General features: G+C 44.1%; 1 protein-coding gene across 1 annotated transcript in view; it reads left to right on the top strand.

Moving 5' to 3' along the window:
- Nucleotides 1-26807, top strand: part of ST14 (ST14 transmembrane serine protease matriptase) — a 76514-nt gene that overhangs the window by 24823 nt on the left and 24884 nt on the right. Inside the window, exons 2-7 of the mRNA XM_077457877.1 lie at nt 17584-17743; nt 17827-17954; nt 19513-19583; nt 21334-21485; nt 22701-22736; nt 23508-23748. Coding sequence (XP_077314003.1) covers nt 17584-17743; nt 17827-17954; nt 19513-19583; nt 21334-21485; nt 22701-22736; nt 23508-23748 — 788 coding nt within the window. The remainder of the gene's footprint in view (nt 1-17583; nt 17744-17826; nt 17955-19512; nt 19584-21333; nt 21486-22700; nt 22737-23507; nt 23749-26807) is intronic.

Below are 26807 nucleotides of genomic sequence, written 5' to 3'. Positions count from 1 at the left end.
TCGTTGGCCCCACTGTGGCATGTGTGCCGCCCCCCCCCCCCCCATCGTGCACTGTGGCATGTGTCGCTGCGTCTGCCCCCCCCCCCGCCACCCTGCACTGTGGCATGTCTGCCCCCCCCCCCGCCACCCTGCACTGTGGCATGTCTGCCCCCCCCCCCCCGCCACCCTGCACTGTGGCATGTCTGCCCCCCCCCGCCACCCTGCACTGTGGCATGTCTGCCCCCCCATCCTGCACACATCTATTAATATTGGGATCCATGACTGCGACAAGCTAGGTAAATAAATCCTTTTTCTTCTAAGTAGTCTCCACTGTGCAGTATGGGCCTTTCTATTTACAAAGGGCTGGTCGCGTCGGTGAACCATGAGGTGCAAAGTGCCTCAATTTATGGTACTGATATCTCTTTGTGAATCAGTAGCTTGCAGGTTAATATTATTAATTCTGTGTATTGGCCGACCTGTCGTCTGCATTTTTGAGCGTGATTTAAGTGTGGCAAACTGCTGTTTCCTGTAAGGCTTTCAGGGCGGCCACTTCTCAGGTCCGTTCTCTAACCTCCGCCAAATATGCAGTAGAGAATATTTAGCTGATAAACGAAACGCCGCCCCCTATAGGAACAATTGCTAAAAAAATATTTTTCCACTTCTGAGGCAGTTTTAGTTCTTTTTGCATTTTGCATTTTGCAGATTTGCACTACAGTCCATTTAACATGGTTTCCTATGGAACACGTTCTGTAGTCCAAATCTGCAAAATGCAAAAAGCACTACAAATGCATAGGTGTGAATCGAGTCTAAAGTAGATGTAAATCCTAACTACATTACATTTTTATTTAATTTTTTCTGTCTATTATAAACAATTGTCGTCATGTTTTTGTTCAAATAAAATCCAATTTTCTATATATTATTTATTTATTATTTGTTGCTGCTGATCTCCTGCAGCCCGTTTGTAGCCACTTATGTCTACATGCATTCCAGCAGTGATTGCATGGCATGTCGGTGGGGGGGGGGGGTTGTATTGCTGGTTCCTGATGATTGGCCAATTTTGTGCGAGCTTCTAGTGGTCCATCTGAAGCCCATGAGTCAGGGTGACAATGCTGGAGCAGAGAGCAGAGGGAAAATAGAAGGTGCCTGAACAAGGACCTTCATGACAGTGTCCTTAGGGATTATTTTTTTAATGCTAGCTGCAGGTTTAAAAAGATTCTATAATTACTTTTAGAATAACATTAACATCCTTTTAAGCTTAAAAAAAAAAAAAAAAAGTGATTAGATTTTCATTTGATACTAGACTTGATCAATCCACTTCACTCACACAGGATAAGGATTTGTGTGTGTGTGTGTGTGTGTGTGTATTGTATTCATTAAGATATAATTTATTAAGTGACTGTTATTTTCAGTCCAATTAAAGTCACACAAATAAAGTGTGACTTATGTCAAAGCTTTGTGAATTGGGCTCTATGTGTTGATCACATGTTTTAAATTGAATTAAAGCAGTATTAAACAAAACAAAATCTATTGAATTGCAGTTTACCAGTTCTTAGATGTGATGGCTGCATTCGTTTTCTATTTTTTTTTTTTTCTTCTTTATTTTCTTTATTTTCACATGGTAATCCAGCCATTAAGTCTTATTATTCAACTTCCTTTAAACAGACCAAGCTGTCCATCAAAAGTTGCAGCCGGGATGAGACAAACCATTTACCACGGTCAGGGGGCTTACTTTCAGATTTTCAGGGGTGCTTACTGGTCAGATTTTATTTAGGTAAAATAATTTTACCCCAAAAATAAAACAAGTTTTTTGCTGTAACTGCTTGTTAGTCAAGTCCATATCTGGTGGTCTAAAGCTTGGTACAAATGAGATTATTGGACGAATGATCATCCCCCCTTTTTATTAATTTATTTTTTTTTTTTCCCTTTTTGCATGCTAGTTTTAATGAAAATTACTGATTAAACAAAAGTCTTACGATCCTCTATCGTATGAGAAAAAGTTTCATGTCTGTCGCATCAGATCATTTCGCATGAATTTGCTTTCGAAAGCTGTGCACTAACGCTCAGGTTTTTGTATGATCGTTTTGAAAGCAGTATATTTTTTATTTTTTATTTTTATTTTTTTTAAGATCGTGCGCACACCAGAGAGTTAAACAAAAAAAAAGGAAAACTTGCAGATACCTGCATTTAGACAAGCAATGTGGATGCAGGCTTCTACACCACTGTGCTATTGTTTTCTGACAGCAGGGACCCCTATCAGAATACAGAGATCAGTGCTGCAGCAGCTGATCGAATGTTGGTTTTCCAGCAGGACAGTCTATCGATCGGCTTATGTGGAAGAGAAGGCTACACAAGTTTGAAATTTGGTTGATCCCTGCTGAACCAGCTGAATTTCTAGCCATGTGCACCCAGCATAATGCCACTCTCTTCCCAGACTGACTATACTGCTGCCCAAATGTGTCTGCTTTACTTCTTCAGAGTAGAGGCGATCTAAACCTGGCCATACATGGATCGAAATTTGGCTGGTTCAGCAGGAACCAGCTGAATTTACACCAGTCTATCGTCATTCCTGTTCATGGGAAGTCGATCTATTGATCAACTTTTCATGACTGGTCCTGCTAGAAAATTTCCATTCAGTCAGTCTTTTGCAGTGATGATCAGTATGTTCTTAGGATGGGGGATTCTCACTGTCAGAATACAAGGACACCACCACAGGGGGGAGGATTCCTGTATCCATATCAAAGGTGTAGCTTGGGTAATCGGTCATTCAGCAGGCCGAATGGGGAAAAAAAAAAAAACCCATGTGGCCAGCTTTAGGTAAGCAAATGTTACTGGCAGGATCACCAGGTGACACAAAAGGGGGGGCAGGGGGGTGGGGGACTTAAAAAAAAAAAAAAAGAAAATTAATGCAACCACATCTAAGGCTTGGTAAACTAATATATTGTTGTTTTTGGGTGTAATAGCACTTTAATCTCGTCTAAAGAGATTGTAACAATATTATCACATCGTATTTAGCTATATAACTTGCAAGCACTGTTTACTGAGATCATATACAGGGGCTTCTGTCTGGGAACAGGACCCTGCAGTCACCCTGACATTCAGGTCTAGTGATTTTGTTGGGATGTACCTTGTATGGTTGAGCAAAGCGGAGGTCCACCCTAAAATGGACCTTCCACTCATCGGATTCCTCCCCCCCTCCGGCGCCACAATTGGCACCTTTCAGGGGGGAGGGGGGAGGGGGGTGCAGTTACCTGGATAATCCAGGTAACTGCACCCACTTCCGGGCTAGCTCTCTGCGGAAAGGGGCGTACATTACGCCCCTTTCCGCAAGTGCCCGCCCCCTTCCGCAAGTGCCCCGCTGCCTGCTGGGAAACACACAGATCCCAGAGGCAGCGGGGACCGTCCTCATTGCGCAGCGCGGCTCGCGCATGCACAGTAGGGAACCGGGAAATGAAGCCGAAAGGCTCCATTTCCTGATTCCCATACCCAAGATGGCGGCGGCAGCACTCGAGTGTCGATCTAGAGATCGGCTTCGGGTGCCGACATTGCGGGCGCGCTGGACAGGTAAGTGTCACTATTTTAAAAGTCAGCAGCTGCAGTATTTGTAGCTGCTGACTTAAAAAAAAAAAAAAAAAATGCGGAGTCCCGGCGGACTCCCGCTTTAAGTGTGTAAGGAAGAAGAAATAGGGATTTTCACTGTGCTTAAACAATTGCGGAAAAGAAAATAACCACTTTTAAATATATTATTTATTGAGATCAAAGTTAAAATCGATTCACACATAAAAACTGCAGAGGTTTTACATAGAAACCGGTATTTGAGGTCAGAAGTGGATTTAACAGGAAAATTCATTGCACATTCCTAAAATACCGGTTTCTATGTAAAACTTTTGCAGTTTTTATGTGTGAATCTATTTTAACTTTGATCTCAATAAATAATATATTTAAAAGTGGTTATTTTCTTTTCCGCAATTGTTTAAGCACAGTGAAAATCCCTATTTCTTCTTCCTTACACACTTAATTGCTTTATCCTGGGATGTGGTGCTAATTTGGATGGGTGTTCTTCTGGAATCTGACCAACACACTACCTATCTTGTATGATTGAGGTCCCCAGGTGATTAACATTGGAGTGAAAACTGTGTGTGGATATGAGATAGGACCTTCAAGCGGAAAGCTTGGTACACACACAGGTTTTTAAATTCAAACGGCAAGTTAAACGAAAAAAAAAAAAAAAACTGACCGATCCCCACATCAGCATGGGTGATGACATAGCAATTTCTCTACCTATATATCTCTATCAAAAATAAATAAATATACATTTTTTTACTTTTAAATGAGGCAAGTAATAGCTAGCAAAATGATTTTTGTTATAATAGTGAGTACAATATCTGTGATTCCAACTTAAACATTTTACATTGCTTACAGTTTGTGGGAACACAACAGGCGGATGGAGCAGATTGTTATTATAATTTTAGGAGTATTCAGAGTCACCAGCATATCACTTTTTATCACTGCATAGATATTATTATTATTATTATTATTATTATTATTAATAATTATTATTATTATTAATTATTATTTTATCCTCACTTGGGTAGCACAGAGCCCCACTCACAACTGATGGAAAGCTGGTTTTCCATCAGAACATAAGGCTTCATGCAAACAGGACGTCTAAAAAAAGCCAGCGCTGCTGCCAGGAAAAAGCAGTGTTAAAATCGCACTGATAGCCATGTTTTAATGGCGTTTATATGCTTTCTCTGCGTTTTTTGGCATTTGTTCAGTTAAAAACACTACTTATAATGTTAAAATGGCAAACGCAGCTAGGCGCTTGTTGGCATCGTTTTTGTTTTGTGGCAGTTTTCCTTTTTTCAGCCTCTGCTCCTGGACGCACAGTCTGTAATTTTTTTCTACTGCCCCTAAACGCATATGCCTCCAAACGCCTCTGAAAGTTTGTGTGCATGGACACATAGGCTAACATGGAGGGGTGTTCAGATGAAGTTAAAACACCACATGCCCCTAACAGCAGCTGTAGAAACATCCTGTGTGCCTGAGCCCTTAGACCGGCTTCTGGTGAACAGACAGCCGTACACCCAGAACCTGGTGAACCAGCCGATCTTTGGTCTGTGTACACTGTGCTTGAAGTGGAGTTCCACCCAAAAGTGGCACTTCCGTTTAAGTACTTCTTCCCCCCTGTGACATGCCACATTTAGCATGTACTTTTTGTTGGAGTGGTAAGGGGGAAAAGCCGCAAGCTGTCAGTCGGGTGCCATCAGTAGTAATGCCAGTGCCGCACACAGGCGGGGGGGGGGAACCGAGACTTTGGCAGCCGCATCGCCGGACCGTGGGACAGGTGAGTGTGTATGAAAAGTCAGCAGCTACAGATTTTATTTATTTATTTTTTTATTTTTTTTTGTAGCTGCTGACTTGCTGACTTTTAATAAACACAGAACTGGGTGGAACTCCACTTTAAGTGTCATGAGGACACAGACTGATGGGAAAGTACTATATGTAAAGTAATGTTTAAACTGGTAGTGCTATATAAACACCTACAACAAAATTTTATATATATTCACACAAACTCTAGTGGGCAGGACTTAGGGTGGTGGAGGCCCCTGGGCTTGAGTCACTTTCGGGCCCTACCTTCTATACGTTACCGTATTTATCGGCGTATAACACGCACCCCAAGTTTAGGAGGGAATTTTAAGGAAAAAATTACATTTAAATGCCCATCAATGCAGCCTTATCGGTGTCCATCTGCAGCCTTGCCCATCCATCTGCAGCAGTGTCATTTGCAGCCTTGTCACTGCAGTCTTGAAGTTTAAAAATGGCGCCGCCAAGATACAGAGTCCTGTGTATCTCTGCGGCTCTCTGGTCCTCTTGGCAGCTCTCTGGTCCTCTTGGCAGCTCTCTGGTCCTCTCACAGTCCCGAACAGAGCCGAGAGTAGCCGTGTGTACTCGGTTCGGCGAACAGTCACGCCCAGTCCCTGTGTTATGTCCATCATAGGCAGGGCAGGACTTGGGGTGCTGGGGGCCCCTGGGCTTGAGTCACTTTCGGGCCCTACCTTCTATATTAATTTGTCGCCATCTGGTGCCGTAACAATATAATCGATCCAATCGTTATTTGAAGTGCCAAGCTACTTTTAAAAGGTGACTGGTACCATAGACAGCGTAAAATGCTAAAAAAAAGTAATAATCGATTACCGATTGAAGCTTGAAAAGCTTTTTTCCAATAAATAAATAATGATGAAAAAAGTTCAAAGTGATCAAGTGTTTATTGCAATGCACAAATGTCTTGGTCAGAATGAGAACATAAAACACTTATTTACCTGGAAAAAATATTGAAAAACTTGAATCAACTACCTTGTAAGGTTGCAATCATAACAAATCAATTGCAAGAATATAACAAAATAACATTGAACTTATATGTGGCACTGGGGACAGATGGCACTGAGGACAGGTGGCACTTATACATGGCAGTGGCACTGGGGACAGGTGGCACTGATGACGGATGGCACTTATATGTGGCACTGGGGACAGGTGGCATTGGGGAAAGATGGCACTTATACGTGGCACTGGGGACAGGTGGCACTGATGAAAGATGGCACTTATACGTGGCACTGGGGACAGATGGCACTGATGACAGATGGCACTTATACGTGGCACTGGGGACAGGTGGCACTGATGACGGATGGCACTTATATGTGGCACTGGGGACAGGTGGCATTGGGGACAGATGGCACTTATATGTGGCACTGGGGACAGGTGGCATTGGGGACAGATGGCACTGATGACAGATGGCACTTATATGTGGCACTGGGGACAGGTGGCATTGGGGACAGGTGGCACTGATGAAAGATGGCACTTATACGTGGCACTGGGGACAGGTGGCACTGATGACAGATGGCACTTATACGTGGCACTGGGGACAGGTGGCACTGATGACAGATGGCACTAAGTACAGATGGCACTTATACGTGGCACTGGGGACAGGTGGCACTGGGGACAGATGGCACTGGGGACAGGTGGCACTGGGGACAGATGGGACAGATGGCACTGGGGACAGGTGGCACTTATACATGGCAGTGGCACTGGGGACAGGTGGCACTGATGACAGATGGCACTAAGTACAGATGGCACTTATATGTGGCACTGGGGACAGGTGGCACTGGGGACAGATGGCACTGGGGACAGGTGGGACAGATGGCACTGGGGACAGGTGGCACTTATACATGGCAGTGGCACTGGGGACAGGTGGCACTGATGACAGATGGCACTAAGTACAGATGGCACTTATATGTGGCACTGGGGACAGGTGGCACTGGGGACAGGTGGCACTGGGGACAGATGGCACTGGGGACAGGTGGGACAGATGGCACTGGGGACAGGTGGCACTTATACATGGCAGTGGCACTGGGGACAGGTGGCACTGATGACAGATGGCACTAAGTACAGATGGCACTTATATGTGGCACTGGGGACAGGTGGCACTGGGGACAGATGGCACTGGGGACAGATGGCACTGGGGACAGATGGCACTGGGGACAGATGGGACAGATGGCACTGGGGACAGGTGGCACTGGGGACAGGTGGCACTTATACATGGCAGTGGCACTGGGGACAGGTGGCACTGATGACAGATGGCACTAAGTACAGATGGCACTTATATGTGGCACTGGGGACAGGTGGCACTGGGGACAGGTGGCACTGGGGACAGGTGGCACTGGGGACAGGTGGCACTGGGGACAGGTGGCACTGGGGACAGGTGGCACTGGGGACAGGTGGCACTGATGACAGATGGCACTAAGTACAGATGGCACTTATATGTGGCACTGGGGACAGGTGGCACTGGGGACAGGTGGCACTGGGGACAGGTGGCACTGGGGACAGGTGGCACTGGGGACAGGTGGCACTGGGGACAGATGGGACAGATGGCACTGGGGACAGGTGGCACTGGGGACAGGTGGCACTGGGGACAGGTGGCACTGGGGACAGGTGGCACTGGGGACAGATGGGACAGGTGGCACTGGGGACAGATGGGACAGGTGGCACTGGGGACAGCACTTTACACTGTTTTTTTTTATTCTTTTTACTCACAGTGAAATGCACGTCGCTCTCCCTCCTCACAGGCTGTCTCTGTGAGGGGGAGAGCCGGCGATGAGAGATGATCTCATGATATCATCTCTCATTGCCATTGGACACTCAGATCAGTGCTAAATGGCCGCTGTGATTGGCCATTTAGCATGATCTGTGATTGGCTGTTTGGCTGTGTCCAAGGGACACTGCCGAGTCGACACAGTACTTCCCCGATGCGCGCCCGCGGCACGCATCAGGGGAAGTAAACGAGAGGAGGACGTCCAGGGACGTTATAGCGCGGACGCCTCGTGTATGGGCTGGCGGGGCTCGCGGGGCCCCCTATTGGACGGGGCCCATGGGCTTGAGCCCCGTCAAGCCCTATTGAAAGTCCGGCCCTGATCATAGGGCAGGACTGGGCGTGATTGTGAGTGAAGCCGAGCCAAGTACACTCGGCTATGTATCTCGGTGGGGCCCACGGGCCCCCTATTGGGTGGGGCCCATGGGCTTGAGCCCAGTCAAGCCCAATGGTAAGTCCGGCCCTGCTAGTGGGAGACAATCAGTATGTTACTGATAAGCAAAATAAATAAAACAGAGGGGTTGTAGCACAGAGAGCTATTTTTTATTGCTGAGTTAGTAGAGTCTAATAGTCTGACAAATGTAGGTTTTTTTTATTTTATTTTTTTTTTTTTTACGCTACAATTAATAATGTAATCAAGAAAGCACACATGATAAACAGATTATACGTCCAAAGAGATATACAGTAACAATGAGGCGCAGGTGGATATGCTTCTGAATGTACTTCAGAAATAGCCGTACTGAAACCGCTCATGGTTTTGTTTTTCCCACCCACAATGTATTTCTGTACACATTGAGAATGCATTCTCTTCCTCCTCTGCCCGCCATACGTTGGAGAGTTTTCTTTGATTCTCTGACATTCCTGTGTGATGATCCGCCCCTGAAACCTCCTTGTCTTTCGTCTTTCTTTCTTTCTTTCTTTCTTTTTATTTTTCATCCCCCGAAGCAAAGGACTCATCAGGAAGAAACTCACCTGGAAGAAACTGAAAAATTCCACCTTTTTATCCTGAGTCATTGTGATCTTGTCCTGAGCTGACTCATAATCTGTTCTCATTCAAACTCTGATCTGTGATAAAAAGGTGACATTAGGCCAATGTGCCTAAGTTTATGTGTGTGTATATGTATAGCCTATACTGTCTTTATGTAGAGCAACAATTCTTTTTTTTCAGATCCTCAGAGTTCTTTGCCATGTTGCACACACCTGCTCCCCATTCACACCTGAGACTTTGTGACACTAACGAGTCACGTGACACCCCGGGGAGGAAAAATGGCTAATTGGGCCCAATTTGGACATTTTCACTTAGGGTTGTACTCACTTTTGTTGCCAGCGGTTTAGAAATTAATGGCTGTGTGTTGAGTTATTTTGAGGGGACAGCAAGTTTACACGTTTTATACAAGCTGCACACTCACTACTTTTACATTGTAGCAAAGTGTCATTTCTTCAGTGTTGTCACATGAAAAGATATAATAAAATAGTTACAAAAATGTGAAACGTGTACTCACTTTTGTGAGATACTGGGGGTTATTTACGAAAGGCAAATCCACTTTGCACTACAAATGCACTTGAAAGTGCAGTCGCTCTAAATCTCAGGGGTAGATCTGAAATGAGGGGATGCGCTGCTGATTTTATTATCCAATCATGTGCTGTTTTTATTTTCCTTGCATGTCCCCCTCGGATCTACAGCGACTTTACTTCCGAGTGCACTTGCAATGCAAAGTGGATTTTCCTTTAGTAAATAACCCCCACTGTGTGTGTGTGTATATGTGTGTGTATATATATATATATATATATATATATATATATATATATATATATATATATATATATATATATATATATATATATATATATATATATGTGTGTGTGTATATTATAATTTTTTTTTTTTTTTTTTTTTTTTACATTATGGGAATTTCAGCAACAGAGCTTATTTGGAGAAGGCAGAATAAAACCAGCCATAGATTTTTTTTTTTTTTTTTTTTTTTCCCAAGGTTGCAGGAAAGAAAATCGCTCAAATCCCTCATTGACCCAGTCAGGCCTCAGGCACACTGGACGTTTTCACAGCTGCTGTTTTTAGCTTTAGAAAAAAGTTTTGCAAAACTCATTCTACAGCAAATTTTTATAACGGCAAGTGTGCTTGAGGTCTCAGTGTTGATGGAGGAATCTCCCCTGTAGAGCCATTGTCTTCTCCCAGCAGATGGGGGGTGCAATATCGTGGGGAGCTATCCCTGCTGGAAGAACAGTGATTACTGCTGGCAGCTATAGCCAATAGCAATAATCGCATGCTAAAATTCCAACTGCTCCAACCAATCAGCCTTCCCGTAGATGGATTGAATCTCAGCCGAACCCTGCCCAACCAGCAGAGATTCAATCCATCTATAGCCGCCTTAAGACACCCTGTTAGAGCTTGCTACCAGAAGCCTAAGAAATGCTTGATGCCTGGGGTTCAATTAGCCCAACAAAGTTTATCAATAACTGAAATATCAGTTTAACGTGGAGATTGTGCCTCCTGTCACTTACCTTATCACTTGTCCCTTGTGAACTGATAGGCTGGATGTTGGTTTTGCTCTTTAATAGCTGTAATTTCTGTCACTCTCCGTAGATATCGTTATGGGCGGAGGTGTCCTGTGAATAGAAGTTCATGTGACTTCTCATTGGCCATAAATTTTACAGTTCACAATGAATGGTTACAGAATTATACAAGTAGGATGTAAACCAGACTGAGATCTAGCAGTCTGCTGCAGAAATTAGCTTTTTCCCTCTATCCATGAAGTGTAGAGTAAACTAGTAAAGGGATCCCTGAGAAATGATGTGGTAATGGGCATTGTCAGGAAAAGAAATGCAGGTTATGGGTCAGCAAGAAAGGACGGAACCATGGTTCACCAAGGCGGGGGTTTAACGATTTCTAGTCCAGATTCAGAACTATCGTTCCCCATCTTTTGTAGCTGGAAAAGCATGATCTGTGCTTGATGAGCTGCAGGGAAAACATTGGGGCTCTAATAGACCCAATAGATGTTTCCATAAAGAGGACCTGTCTCCTGCCCATGATATCACCTAGGAGCTTTGTTAGCCCTCTTGTGATGACCATAAAGTTAAATGGGGGGGGTTTAAAATTTATTGTACATTTTAAAATGTAAAAGTGCCCCTGAACACACCCAAATGCTACTGAGTACTGTAGCTTGTGCACAAGTATGAAAATACAAATTGCACCACGCATGTGAGGTCTCATTATAAAAATCAGAGTCCGAGCGTTAATTCTACGGCCATAATTCCCAGTTCACTCTAAACTACGAACCTGTAGGGATGTTTAAAGCATCGGTTATGGAAAATTTTGGGTACCGTACCTTTTTCCGGTTTCACGGGTGCACACAATTGTAAAGATTGACATGCTTGGTATCGTTTACTTCAACCAACTCCATCTTTTTACATTCTACTAGGGATGCGCTGATACTGTTTTTTACAATTAGAAGTACCGATTTATCCCCCCCTTTATTTATTTTGTGCTCGCCGATGCCAACTGCAACGGTTTTGTTTACACTACAGCTCTCAGCAATTGGTACAAAGAAAGCTTTGAAAAGTTATTTACAAATGTAATTGCATTTTTTTTAAATTTTGCATGTGTGAACATGTAAATATACGTTTAAAGGTGTAAAAATATTAACTAACCAAGCAAACAAAAAAGCTTTAATTATTAATAGTTTATAAAGTAGAAGTGAAAAAATCAGCAGGAAAAAAATAAATGAAGGAGGAGAATCAGGAGTTAATTAAGGCTGATTAGTGTAAATTACGGGTTAAACAGAGGGATGCTTAAAGTGTAAGTAAACCCCCCTATTGTTTTCAACCAAGAAATCTGCCCTCTTTGCCTCTGTTTTAACCACTTCAATACCAGGCACTTAAACCCCTTCCTGCCCTGACCAATTTTGAGATTTCAGCGCTGTCGCATTTTGAATGACAATTGCGCGGTCATGCTACACTGTACCCAAATGAAATTTATAATTTTTTTTTCCCCCACAAATGGAGTTTGCTTTTGGTGGCATTTGATCACCTCTACGGTTTTTTATTTTTTGCTAAACAAATAAAAAAAGATCGAAAATCGAGGGAAGAGGGGGGTGACGGACTGTGATCAGCCGTGATTGGACACGGCTGATCACGTGGTAAAGAGTCTCCTCTGGAAACTCTTTACCAAGATCGTAGTTGCGGGGTGTCAGACTGACACCCTGCAACAACGATCGCTGCGATGCGCGCCCCCGGGGGCGCGTAGCGGCTCAAAATCCTGAGGACATCCTATGACTTCCGGTCAGGATTTTGAAACCACTTTGCAGCCGTCGTTTGCCTATTGGCGGGCGGCAAGTGGTTAATCTACAACTGCCATGATGTTGCACGTGTGATCAGTTATGACACCAGTCATTGGATGGTTTGACAGTTTGGTTGAGAGCACAACCAATGGGAGTGTTACATTTTCTGAACTTGCTGGAAATGAAACTGTTTTATGGATGGCTTTACTTCCGCTTTAACCACTTGACCACTAGGCACTTAAAGCCCCTTCCTAACCAGACCAATTTTCAGCTTTTGGTGCTCTCACAACTTTGACAATTAGTCATGCATATGAAATGTTTGTCCTTTTTTTTCACACAAATAGAGCTTTCTTTTGGTGGTATTTAATCACCGCTGGGTTTTTTATTTTTTTGCGCTATAAATCAAAAAAGACCAAAAATTTGGTAAAAAAAAAAAAAATTTTTTTTGTTTCTGTTAAAATTTATGGCAGAGTGTTGGCAGAGTGTTGGCAGAGTGTTGGCAGAGTGTTGGCAGAGTGTTGGCAGAGTGTTGGCAGAGTGTTGGCAGAGTGTTGGCAGAGTGTTGGCAGAGTGTTGGCAGAGTGTTGGCAGAGTACATCCAGCCCACAGCGCTGCTGCCATCTCTCCCCCTCTCACTGTACCGATCAGTACAGAGAGGGGAGGGAGGAACCAGCATCATGACGTGATGCCGGTTTGTTTACAAGTGCGATCACGTGGTAAACAGGCGATATCAGTGGCCATTTACCATGATCCTGAACCGGCGGTCACGGATGTTCCCTGGTGCACACCCCAGGGGGCACGCGGGAGCAAGATTCTGTGAGGACGTCCACCTAGAATAAGCCGACCGCTCTGTAGCCGTCTTTCGGCTATGTCCAGGTCGGCATGTGGTTAATAAACTAAAAAATTTTTTTTTTACTTGACAGGTTGCTTTTAAACTGACTTTGCAGATCGAAGTCCATCCCTCTGATCTGTAGATGAATAAACCGAAAGATACAAAAATGTTTCTCATCTCTGTTTGTTTTTTTTGTTTTTTTTTTACAGCTCCAATTTCCGGGACAACTTTGTTTATACTTTAGCTGTCAACAGGGGGACCCTACTGACAGCTGAATGAATCATTGGCTGTTATAGCGGACCTTCAGTGATTTTTTTTTTTTTTTTTTTTTTTCCAACTTTCCATCTTTTAAATCTTCTGCCCTTGTTTTAATTTTGGATAGTAAAATGTTTTGACCAGAAGGGAGGGGAGATGAGTCATAAGGGGGCCAATGAAAGCTGCAGAGCTGGAGGTGGTGTAAATCCAGGAAGTGAACAGGCAGCAGCTTCAGCTGCCCACAGTTAAAATGGATTCAGCCTGACTTGGTGGTGGGAGATTTCTGCAGCATATTTGGCAAGTACAGAATCAAAGTATATATAAAATAGTATGCAAAGGGTTGGAGGGAGACTTCAGAATTGCAAAGATATTTTCATTACAAATTAGTTGAGCAGACTGCAGTTCCTCTTAAAGGACATCCCCGTTAACCAATAATTGATGGCTTGTTTTTCTTTACATTTCAGCTGTCAGTAGGGGAATCCCGCTGATGGGTGAAAGAACTGAGCCTGAAAGTATCTGTTTCAGGTATCAGATCATTTGCACAAGTACCGATACTCGTGCAAATTCTTAGTATCGGCACTGATACCAGTATCGGTGCAACCCTACATTTTACTAAAAATGAGTATTATGTTGTGTCATAATTGCGGAGATAATCGGGCTCAGTGCACCGTGGGTGATTAGCCCCAGTACATGGGACACTGGGGCATCATCCGGCCTTGCTGCAAGCTGCCTGCCCAACTCTTGAGAGTCTGACAGCTGCTCTGTCTGGACAGTGCTCCGGGCAGTACGTACATTTAGGGTAGTGTGTGCCCAGGAATGGATGCCCACAATGCAAGATCTTCAGCCATTAAGTCGATTCCAGCACATTTCATCTACTTCAGAACAGAATGACAGGGCATAGACAGGGACAAAGTAAAGCACAATCATTGTGAAGGATTACTAAGTGTTTATTTCCACTCTTTGCTGTCATCTGGAGCAATAAGACTTTTTTTATTACTCTTCAGGATCCCCTTTTTCATCATTCCAGTGCACACTTTATTCAACTGTGCCAAGCCCTGATGAAAGGGGCCCTTTGAATGCTCGAAACACAATGTATTTTAAGGACATGAGTCTGAATAATCTGATTTGTATATGTTTTACTTTGATCTTTTTCCTCTTGGTACACTCCGTCCTTACGCCAACACAGAGCTGACCTTTGGCCCACCACTCTTGGGAGAATCCTCTCCTCTGCACTGTTAAGACCTAAGAAGACGCCCACTGCTCCCAAGAGATCCGGCGCCCCACGCCTTTCTATTACCACTCTAAACCACAGGAGTCCTCTCCCCACTAGAGGACCTTGGCTGACATTTATGCCCTGTACACACAGTCAGACATTCCGACCACAAAATCCATTGGATTTTTTCTGAAACTTGTGTTATACACACGGTCGCACAAAATTGTCGGAAAATCCGATCGTTCTGAACGAGGTGGCATCAAACACTTAAGTCGGGACTATAAACGGGTCAGTAGCCAATAGCTTTCGTCTCATCGTTTATTCTGAGCACGTTGTTGGAAAATTTTAGATCCGGCTCTCCAACTTTGTGCGTCGGAAATTCTTATGGAAAAAGTCCAATAGGGCCTACACACATGATCGGATTTTCCAACAACATAATCCGATCTGACTTTTTCCATTGGAATTTCCGACCTTATGTACAGGGCATTAGGCTGCCTTCACTCTGGGGCGGCGGTTATGTTGGCGGTAATGCGCTGGTAATTTTAGCGGCGCTTCACCGCTCTTTAAAGAGGGATTCCACCTACAAAAAAAAGCTATAAATACAGCTTCTGACTTTTAAGACACTCAACCTGTCCCAGGGTCCAGCGATGTCGGCAGCCGAGACCGATCGATCGGGTCTCGGCTGCTGCCGCCGCCATTCTAGGTGAGGGAATCGGGTATTGAAGCGTTGCGGCTTCACTTGCCAGTTCCCTACTGCGCATGCGAGAGTCACGCAGCGCAATAGGAATGGTCCGCACTGTCTCCGGGACCCGTGTGTGTCCCAGCAGACAGCACGGCGGGACAGGAAACGGTATAGACTCCCGTGGGAGTCTATGCCCGGAAGTGGGTGCAAATACCTGTCTTAGATAGGTATCTGCACCCCCCTCCCCCCTGAAAGGTGCCAAATGTGACACCAGAGGGGAGGGGGTTCCGATGAGCGGAAGTTCCACTTTAGGGTGGAACCCCGCTTTAAGCGGCGCTTTTCAGCCACTAGTAGGGCGCTTTTAACCCCCGCTAGCAGCCAAAGAAGGCATTAAAAGAGCCTGGGTTGCTGCGCTTCCGAATGGATTTTCAGGTGCTTTGGAAACTGCCCATTCATTCCAATGGCTAAGGTGAGGTGTATACAGCGCTCCTACACTACCCAAAGATGCTGCTTGCATTGCATTGCTTTTTTCCTGTCCCACAAGCGCACCACCCCAGTGGCCGTCACACTACGGAGGCAGTTTTCAGGTGCGATTTGTAGTACTAAAACGCCTGAAAACTGCCTCAGTATGAAAGGGGTCTTAGTAAAATTTAGGTCCTATCCCATGAACTGGAAAGGGGCTGACCCCTTTTCACACAGAGGCGATTCAGTTCGCATTGTGCGCTATACAAGTATTTCATTCATTCAGGAGGCTGTAAAAAAAAAACAAATAACTGACGGTTGTTATACTGCATGCGACCAAACTCCTAATATCTGAACCCAAATTACCAAGTGGCTCCTACATACATTTTTAGGAGACTTTGTTTATTTTCCCCAAAAACAAACAGAAGGTGAAGTTGGCAGAGGTGCCCATATGAGAAAGGTGATGCTTCAAAACTGTATATCCAGAGGGCAGGTATTTTCTGGTCTAAGACACCTTTTATACAGAGGAGTTTTTCAAGTGCTTTTGCATTTAAAAGCGCCTGAAAAGTTTAAGAAAAATGCTGCTTGCAGCATCTTTGTAGTTTAAAAAAATAAATGAATAAAAAATGCACCAAAAACGCTCCTCCCCATTGAAATTTAATAGGTAGTGCCTCAAAAGCGCCCTACAGTGTTTTTAGTGCAGTTTTTGAGCCACCTGTCCCTTTTAATAAAAATTTTTAAAAATGCACCGCAAACGCCTCAAAAGTAGCGCTCCGCGTTTTACTGGCAGTTTTTTGAAGCGAACCCATGTGAAATGGGCCTTAGAAAAATACACTGATACATTTTGTGGCACTGGTGCCACTTCTCCAGGATGGGTGTAATGGACATGGTAAAGAAATGTGGAATATAATAGTACATATAAAAAAAGTACAGTGTAATCAATTCAGTAAAAACAATGAATGTACAAACAAAAGTGAAAGCCATATAACCTATAAGGAAGATGCTGATAAAATACATAATGGTGGCTTTATCCTCATATACAGATGGTATATAATGTAGTACATGATGTATAAGGTTTGCATTATATGTGTTGATATTATATAATGAGTTGAGGTTGCTGAAATTAGTACATGGAAAAGCACTCAAAGTTCTGTTTGACACTGGGAGAGGTAGAGAAATTGATGGTGCATTTTTACCTTTTAGTGATCGTTTACTCTGTATATGGTTTTCTATGTTCTCTAGCAAAAACCAGCATTGATCTGTGCAGGTCATCTCTAGGGCACATAGATAACAATTGTTTTCCATGTGCCCCGTTCACACTACAATGTTGCGGTGATGGGCCACGATGATGTGAAAAAGCAGACATGCATTTCTCCACAATACATGATACCCCGCTGCTGTGTGCAGACTGGAATGGAGTGTACATTTGTAAACTCCCAGTAAAAAATTTTTAAATGATAAAATCGTTTGATGTCCCGAACATTGTGTCACGCTGCTGTCTCATGAGACGTTATAATGGACATCGAGAGTTTGAGTGCAGGTAGAGTGAATAGGCCTGCCAGTGCCACACTTTGCACATGCTGTATTTAGGCTGATGGCATGCATGGGGTGAAGTGTGGATAAGGTAGGAGCAGCAAGCAATTTGCTGTCTGCCATTTGTATTGGTATTACTCATGTGATGTTATGTGCTCATTGTGCCATTTTTTTTTTCTCATTTTTTAGAGTCTCAATGGCTTTGAGGAAATGGTGGAATTTCTTCCCGCCACCAACACCAAGAAGGTGGAGAAGATGGCACCAAAGACAAAGCTGCTGATTGCGGGGTTGGTGGTTGGCGCCTTCCTCCTCTCCCTCACTGTTGGGCTCCTGGTCTGGCACTTCGCATGTAAGTCTTGGTGGCTCTTCCGTTTAATAATTGGTGACATTTTGATGCTCTGTGCTCAGCACTGTGTATGTTCTGTCTTGCAGATCGGAATGCCCCGGTGCTAAAGGTCTATTCTGGCTACTTGAGGGTGACAAATTATAAGTTCGTCGAGGCCTATGAGAATCCATCCTCACCAGAGTTTGCTGATCTATCCTCCAAAGTAGTTGAAATGGTACTGAACCTTCTTCTGGCAATTTTAGTTGTCTTCATTCAGCTTCGTTGCGGTTATGACTAACCAAAAGCATTCCTTTTTTTGCATCAATGTCTCAATCTTTAAAAATTCCTTTAGTTCAGGTGTCTCGAAACTCTCTAAACAAAGGGCCAGTTTATTGTCCTTCAGACTATGAGGGCTAGACTGTGGCCAGTAGGAACAGAAAATGCTTGGGGCTTAGTGGTCAGTGAAAGTAAAAAAAATACATGGTGCCTGTGGAGGAGGAATTGGTGCCAATAGTTGGTGTCAGTTAGAGCAATAGTGCCCCATCGTTGGTGCCAGTGGAAGCAATAGTGCCCCATCATGGTGTTCCAATGTTGGCGTCAGTGGAAGGAAAAGGGCCCACTGTTGGCGTCAGTGGGAAGAATGGTGCGTACTTTTTTGTGTCAGTACAGAGTAATGCCTTGTTTCAGTGAAAGGAATAGTGCCACAAGGGCGTGGGGTCTCTTATGTATCAAAAACAATGAGGGGATATAGGGGGGGGGTGGCCTAAGTCGGCAACCTTTTCCACTTTAAGCCCACGTTCACAGTGGGACGATTTGACTACATGTCAAATTGCATGCCAAGTCGGGGGCTATTGCCGGAAATGGCACCTTCCAAACTGGTGCGACGCCAACTTTTGTGGCGTGGCATTGATTCCCAAAGGTAGTTCCTGTACTACTTTTGGCGACTTTGGGGGCAATTTGAATAGATGTCTGTGCATGAACCCGCACAGATTTCTGTCAAATTGCCCCCAAAGTCAGACTGCATTGCCGATTTGAAATCGTGCGAGTTCAGCTGTACTTGCACGATTTCAAACCCGCATCATTGTGAGCCTGGGCTAAGTGTCATATTCACAGTCAATAGATAACGGGCGTGGCAGTGAACAGTAGTGCTTAGCTGGCCATACACTAGTAGAATTTGGAATGAATGGGGTGACGAATATCCATCCTGCTCCTTTGAAATTTTCACATAAACAAAAATTGTCGATTTGACCCGACTAACCTCTGGAAAATAAAATGACACTATAGACCCCCAGATCAGCCCCAATGCATGCACTGCGGACCCCCAGATCAGCCCCAATGCATGCACTGCGGACCCCCAGATCAGCCCCAATGCATGCACTTCAGACCTTGGATGCCAGTGCAAACATTATAACAGGAGATATATCTGCACATTTGCAGTAGTGGTGTTAATGGTTCTAGTTTGTGTTTTCCCGCAGATTAGCCCCAATGCAGGTACTTCAGACCTCAGATCAGCCACAAACTCTGTATTCTTTGGAAAGCAGTGTAGGAATACAGGCAGGCGTCTTTTGCACAGTATGCTGAAGTCCACAGCCACTGGCAGGTTTTCATTGATGTCCAGGAGTTGGGCAGTCCAGGTTTTGTAATTGCCTAATGATCTGTCAGTTACAGCCAATGGCAGCAGATGCAAGGCAATGTCCTCACATGAGATATAGCTGCACATCAGCACTAGTGGTGTTAATTGCTCTAGTTTTGCGTTTTTCTGATCAGATATTTTTCTCATGTTCTCTCTACAGTTGCAGAAAACGTACCAAAGCAATCGAGCGATTGGTCCACACTTTGTCCAATGCAATGTGACAGCGTTTAGGTAATGTAAATTATTGTTGTTTTTCTTTCGTTGTTCATTTGTGTGTAGATTTTACTGGCAATTTTTACAGTTTACAGGCAGAGAAACTATTTGGAGAAGCCGGGAAAGTAATAGAGACCTAATCAATTATTAGAACCAGAGGACACAAATGTCACAGAATTTTCCCCGTTTTTTTCGACTCAATTTACTTCCAACAGGGTAAAGGTCTTACACAAAGCTTTTTTTCAGCTTGAACTTGGTGGAACTCAGTTCCTCCACCTTTGGCTCATGCCCTCTCCTCCCTGCTCACCACTATCGCTTGTAAACACAGAAGCCTGGCTTTTTTGTTTTACAAGTGACAGCTTGTCTCCCAGAGATCTGATCTTCTTAGTGGCCCCCACTGAATGCAGGATGGGGTCGAGGGAGGTTCAGGTGCCCGGGGTGCAGTGCAGATGCCGACACCCCTACTTAATGATCTCTACACAAGTGAGAGGTGGAGCCAACTACTGTGTAGGGAGGTACTAAGGCTCGGTTCACACAGGGGGCGACACGACTTGCCGCGCCGCGACCTCAGCGGCGACTTGCAAATGACTTCTGTATAGAAGTCAATGCAAGTCGCCCGAGGTCGCCCAAAAGTAGTACAGGAACCTTTTTTCTAAGTCTGAGCGACTCGAGTCGCTCCTCTTAGAACGGTTCCGTAGTACAGAACGGGGGCAACTTGTCAGGTCGCGGCACGGCAAGTCGTGTCGCCTCGTGTAGCCCCCTGTGTGAACCGAGCCTAAAGCCACTCAGTGCTTCAGTCTAATATAGAAACAAAAGTAAGGAGGTGGGGAGAAGAGGGGGGGCAGAGAAGTGGGGGGTTATTTCATGCAGAGTTCAGAGCTGAAAAGGGGTGAAATGTGGATGGGGGATGCAGAGGTAAGCAACTGTTGAAGAAGTCTAAACTCTGCACTCTGGGGGGGGGGGGTCTTTTGAGGGGGTCGTGTTCGAGTTCCTGTATTTATTTCCTGAGAAAAGAGGCCTGGTCCTTACATCCACTTTCCTTATCGCTGATATGGGCAAATTTATTTATGAATTTGTTGCAGTAATGGCGCCATAGAGTAAACACGAACATCTTGAATTATTCACATGCGTCACTACTAAGAATGGAATATGTTTCAGGGTTTTCATCAATTTGGTGGAAAGCTTTTGACTATATCATATACACATTGCCAGAAATGTATGGCAAATGCCTTTAATGAAACGCTATGAATGGATTTTAGCTTTGATTTTTGGACAGTAAAATTTGAGTTTAGCGATTCTTGAAGTCTACACAGAGCCTGGAGATCTCGAAAGCCCCATACACACTATCAGATTTTTTGCAGATTTTTTTTTTTTTCCTTCAGATTTACCAAAACCATATAATATGAGGTCAAATCTTAGGAGTTTCAATTTGTATGCAATCGGGCAGGCCCTTGCACTATATGGTTTTGGTAAATCTAAAGGAAAAAAAAATCGGCAGAAAATCTGATCATGTGTATGGGGCTTAAAAATCGCAACTAACTTCTCCCAGCACCATCTTCTAATTTATTGCGCTTCAGATCTCTCGTGGCTTTGTTTCCACTTCTGAGGATGTTTTCCCTCCAAGGTTCCATGGAGGGTGCTTCTGGTACTGTGTTTCTGGGTCTGTGGAGGAGGAACGACCCTCGCTTTACTTTAAAGACCTCCATTTTGTAATCTGCGCTGTGATACTATTCATAGTAATACCTTGTGCATTCCCTTGTTCATACAGTGAGGGCAGTGTCATCAGCTACTACTGGTCTGAATTTTCTGTGCCATCATATCTGGAGGCTGATCTGGATGTGGCCATGTCTGAGCTGAAAGTGCAAACTGTCACTCTTCGTCAGAGAATCTCCCTGTCTGTGGATTCCTTTGTAGCTTACCGTAAGTAATGCCAATGTTCAGCAGACATCTGCTGCCAGCATCAAAAGAGCTTCTTCATAGAGCCCACAGTACCAGTCACTCCATACCTGCACTGGCACACCTTACACTTTAATATCCCACCACATTCACACACTAATATTGTGATACATTTATATAGCTCTGACATATTCCACTGTGCTGTACAGAGAGTGCTGAACCATTCATTTAAGTATCTGCACCAAAGCAATTTAAGTTCCAATTTACCACCACAGTTGCACTATTATACATTTAGTACACTGGGAACAGCTTACATTTTAATGTCCCCCCCAGAATCGCACTCTATTATTGTTTTTCATTTGCTATATATAGCTCCGACAAATTCTGCAGTGCCGTACAGAGAACACTGAACCGCTTACCAGTCCCTACACCAGAAATATTTATGCTGTGATGTCCCATCACAGTCACACAAAGTCTGAAGAATAGAGACCGTATAAAATGAAATACCTGGATGTACACCCAAAACACAGAGGAGATCTGAATTTAGTACATTTACCGCATTGCTGGGGATCGGTGGCAGCTAGTGCGCTATTTTTTTGGGAGGAGGGCGGCAAACAAATCTGCCCACTTACCCCATCCATGTCGCGGGCGGCTTTCCCTGCTGGCCAATCTGGTCGCTTCTCCCTCTGGCCAATCTGGTCTTAGGACCCACTTCCTGTCCTGATTGGCCAGGAGAAGAAGCAGGAAGACAACAGTGAATGTTTATTGACTAATGTCACAAGTGGGTGAGCCCAACCTTTTTGAAGCCAATTAGAGCTTCAAGCCCTAATCATGTGCTTAAAAAAAAGAAAAAGGAAGAAAACCCGTGTTCAGAAATTGTACGCCCCTTATGGTCCGGCCTCCACTGCTGGGGATGTTGATCTATAACAGTCAGTATAGACTTTTATGTATAGTATGGTTCTGTAATTCCTGGTATCACGTTATGCCAGCCTTGACTGCACTGACTTCCCATACAGACCCTCTTCTTACGGGTTCAAAATTCTCAGCTGTAAACCTGCGCCCCCCTACTGGCCATTAATTGTATTACAATAGTTCTTCATCCTAACCTTTACCCCTATAATAATAATAATAATCATAATAATAATGTTGCATTTAGATAATCTCTCTTGCCTCAGCAAATCCCAGTGAGTGTGAACACACAACATAATATTTTAACCCTTTCTTTGCTTTCTTTCTCAGCTACTGATCCTCTGATGGCCAGAAATTTCCGAGACAGTAAGTGTAATATTTTTTTTTATTTTGCTTTAATGGGGACACTTCCAACAATTGTGAACTGAAGTCTTTTGAGGTTTCCATGAAATGGTTTTTGTAGGCAAAAAACTTGCAAAGAATGAATGTTCTGGACAAAAATCTGAGTTTTGCATTTTTTTCAACAGTTCTGCAATGACCTATAAACCGGCATATGACACAATGGGGGGTTATTTACTGAAGGCAAATCCACTTTGCTCTGAAAGTGCACTTGGAAGTGCAGTCGTTGTAGAGCCGATGGGGACATGCAAGGAAAATAAAAAACAGCATTTTGGCTTGCACATGATTGGATGATAAAATCAACAAAGCTTCCACTCGTTTCAGATCTACCCCTTAGATTTAGAGCGACTGCACTTCCAAGTGCACTTTCAGTGCAAAGTGGATTTGCCTTTTGTAAATAACCCCCATTGTAACACCCTGAGGGATGAAATCCGGAGTGTTCACTTGTTTTCAGTACACTTTTATATAATACGGTATAGTTTTCTGTAGAGTTAATAAAAACCAATGACCTGCCATGCCTCCTGTATACTTCCTATTCACTTGAGGTATAATATACAGGAGCATGCAGCCAGATTTATTTACAGGTTAGATTTGTGTATTCAGTTGATTGCAGCCTCTTAAGTTATAACAGTGTGAATATACTGTTTTTATATTTTCCTAGTAACCAGTGACTTGGTATCTTCCCCCTTTTTTCGCTTAAAAAAAACAAACAAAAAAACGTTCTTTTGATTTCTACAGACAAATGTTCGTTTTTCCTGCACGCCACGCCTGGATCTGCGACAAAATTCTCTAGTCCTGGATTCCCAGATGCTTCATATCCACCCAATTCCCGCTGCCAGTGGGAGCTGCGGGCCGATGCCGATCACATGATCCTCCTTCATTTCAAAACCTTCAAGCTGGAGACCTGCAAAGTGTCCAAAGGAGATTATGTGAGCATTTATGATTCCCTGACTGCCGTGGAGCCACGAATCATGACAAAGTGAGTGCAGGAAACTCTCTCCACGCTTCTAGAATCATCTTCACTTCATTTCTTTTTCAAACATTAAAGGGGTTGTAAAGTTATTTTTTATTTTTTTTAAATAATAAACATATTATACTTACCTCCACTGTGCAGCTCGTTTTGCACAGAGTGGCCCCGAACCTGGTCTTCTGGGGTCCCTTGGTGGCTGTCTTGGCTTCCTCCCGCAAGTACTTCTCACGTTCATGCGTGCTCCCTCGCATGGCGAGAAGCACTTGCGGGAGGCTATAGCCGCTCACAGCATCACTCTGCCCCGCCCCTGGCGCGCCGCGTCATTGGATGTGATTGACAGCAGTGCGAGCCAATGGATGCGCTGCTTTCAATCCATCCACTCCAGCCAATGAGCGGCCAGGCTGAGCGGCGAAGAGGACGTCGGGGGGAGCGTGGGACTTTCGAGTGGTCAGGTAAGTAAAACGGGGGGACTGGGGACTCCGGTACTGTGAGATGTTTTTTCACCTTAATGCATAGAATGCATTAAGGTGAAAAAATATTTACCTTTACAACCCCTTTAAGGCTGGGTTCACACTTGAGAAAGCAGAGGCTCACAGCAGGAGTCCGGTGTGTCTCCATTCATCGTTTCAGGTCCTATTTCTGGCCGAATTTTGGGCTGAATGCAGACCTGAAATGCACCAAATGACTCACAAGACTCCTGTGCAATTCGCACAGGAGCCGCTGCGGAGATGTGTGATCCGGCTCCATAGAATGCATTAAGATAAAAAAAACCTTCTGCATTTACAGCCACTTTAACCACTTCCCGACCGGTGCACGTCGATGTACGTCGTCAGAATGGCACGGGCAGGCAACTGGGCATACCTGTACGTCCCTTTAAATTCGCCGCCCTGCCATCACAAGGGCGCCGCCGCTGGAGCGCTCGCGTGCAGGACGGGACCCCCGTGAGTCCGGTCGTGAGTCCCGCGGACTCGATCGCTAAGGGCATACACGCGATCGTCTTACGGGCGGCTGAACTAGGAGATGTCGTAAACAGCATCTCACAGTTCTGCCTAGCAACAAGTGATGCTGATCTCTGCTCCATGTGATTGGAGCAGAGATCAGTGTTCACTAAAAGAAAGCCCAGCCCCCAACAGTTAGTTAGTAACACATCCCTAGGAACACTTAACCCCTACACTGCCACCCTCTGGTTAACCCCTTCACTGCCAGTGTAATTTACACAGGAGTCACTGCATTTGTATAGCAGTGATTGCGATATAAATGACAATGGTCCCAAAAATGTGTCAAAAATGTCCAATGTTCCCGCCATAATGTCGTAGTCACAATAAAAATCGCCGCCATTACTAGTAAAAAAAAAAATATATATATATTAATAAAAATGCCATAAAACTATCCCTTATTTTGTAAACGCTATAACTTTTGCGCAAACCAATCAATAATCACTTATTGTGTTTTTTGTTTTGTTTTTTACCAAAAATATGTAGAAGAATGCGTATAGGCCTAAACTGAGGGAAATTTTTTATTTATTTTTTTTTATATATTTTTGGGGAATATTTATTATAACAAAAAGTAAAAAATAATGCTTTTTTTTTTTTTTCCTCAAAATTGTCACTGTATTTTTGTTTATAGTGCAAAAAATAAAAACCGCAGGGGTGATCAAATACCACCAAAAGAAAGCTCTATTTGTGGGGAAAAAAGAACGTCAATTTTGTTTGGGAGCCACGTAGCACGACTGCGCAATTGTCAGTTAAAGCGACGCAGTGCCGAATTGCAAAAAGTGGTCTGGTCTTAAGCCAGCAAAATGGTCCGGGGTGAAGTGGTTAAAGTGTATTTCCACCTTTGCAGTCAAGATGGGATGAAAAGCATTCTTTGAATGGAGGAGGCAGACATATAGTTCATCCACTCATCCTTCATTCAAAGAATGCATTTCATTGATTGAAGCTATAGTATAACTTCTATAAATGGAGGAGGGGGGCAGAAAATGCGGGCATAGTCAACAATCTTGATGAGTGCCTGTCACAGGTACCTTCCATTTTTATTAATGGCAGTTTAAAATTAGGGCTGCAGAGATGGGGGATGAGTCAAAGGATTTAAACTAAAACCAGAAACGGCACAAGGAACACGTTTCATTGATTGTATGATAAGTATTGTGCCATGTACTGATTTATTTATTTTTTACTTTTGATTAAGCTTTTTGATTAACCTGAAGTAGTAAAACAACAAAGAAAAATCCCCAGCTTAACTTGCCAGCCTGCAACAAACTGAATTGTCTATTCTTACAATTCATGTTAAGGCACCCCAGTATTATCTGCAGTCTTAACTCGATAAATTTTGGGAGCCTCCATAGTTGGAGAAAATGTATAGTAATGGATGGATTGAAGGCAGCAGCTATGCCTGGAAGGAGCCCATCCCTCCTTAAAGGCACCGGGGGGCACTGGACACCCAGCAAATAGCACAATGGCAGCAAAGGTGTCCAGTGCGTCCCCTCACCAAATAACCAACAGTTTTTAACATGAATTGTTAGACGGGACAATTCAGTTTGTTGCAGGCTAACTGGTACGTTAAGCTGGGAATTTTATTTTATTGTTCAACATTTGTCGCTCTTCCATGCGCTCCTTGCTTTTAAAGGAGTTGTAAAGGCAGAAGGTTTTTATCTTAATGCGTTCTGTGCATTAAGATAAAAAAAACCTGTGTGTAGCAGACTCCCCAGCACCCCCAGCTACTTACCTGAGCCCCATCACTCTCCAGCAGTGTCCACGAGTGTATTGGGGACTCTCCTCCTGATTGGTTGAGACACAACAGTGGTGCTATTGGCTCCCGCAGCTGTCAATCAAAGACAGTTAGCCAATCAGGGGAGAGGGGGTGGGCCCGGGTCAGGGCTCCGTGTCTGAATGGACAGATGTACAGAGCTCTGACTCGGCTCGGGTGTCCCCATAGAGGGCTGCTGCCTGAGGGGGCACTCGGCAGGAGGGAGGGGCCAGGTCAGCAAAGAGAAAGACCTGAGAAGATGGATCCAACTGCTCTGTGCAAAACCAACTGCACAGATGAGGTAAGTATATTGTGTGTTTGTG

The sequence above is a fragment of the Lithobates pipiens genome, unplaced genomic scaffold (assembly GCF_037356315.1).
Source record: "Lithobates pipiens isolate NorthernLeopardFrog02 unplaced genomic scaffold, aLitPip1_a1.2 Scaffold_27, whole genome shotgun sequence".
In the NCBI taxonomy this organism is placed as follows: Eukaryota; Metazoa; Chordata; class Amphibia; order Anura; family Ranidae; genus Lithobates; species Lithobates pipiens.
Note: the sequence above shows the minus strand (reverse complement) of the source record. Positions and strands in the feature narration are given on the sequence as shown.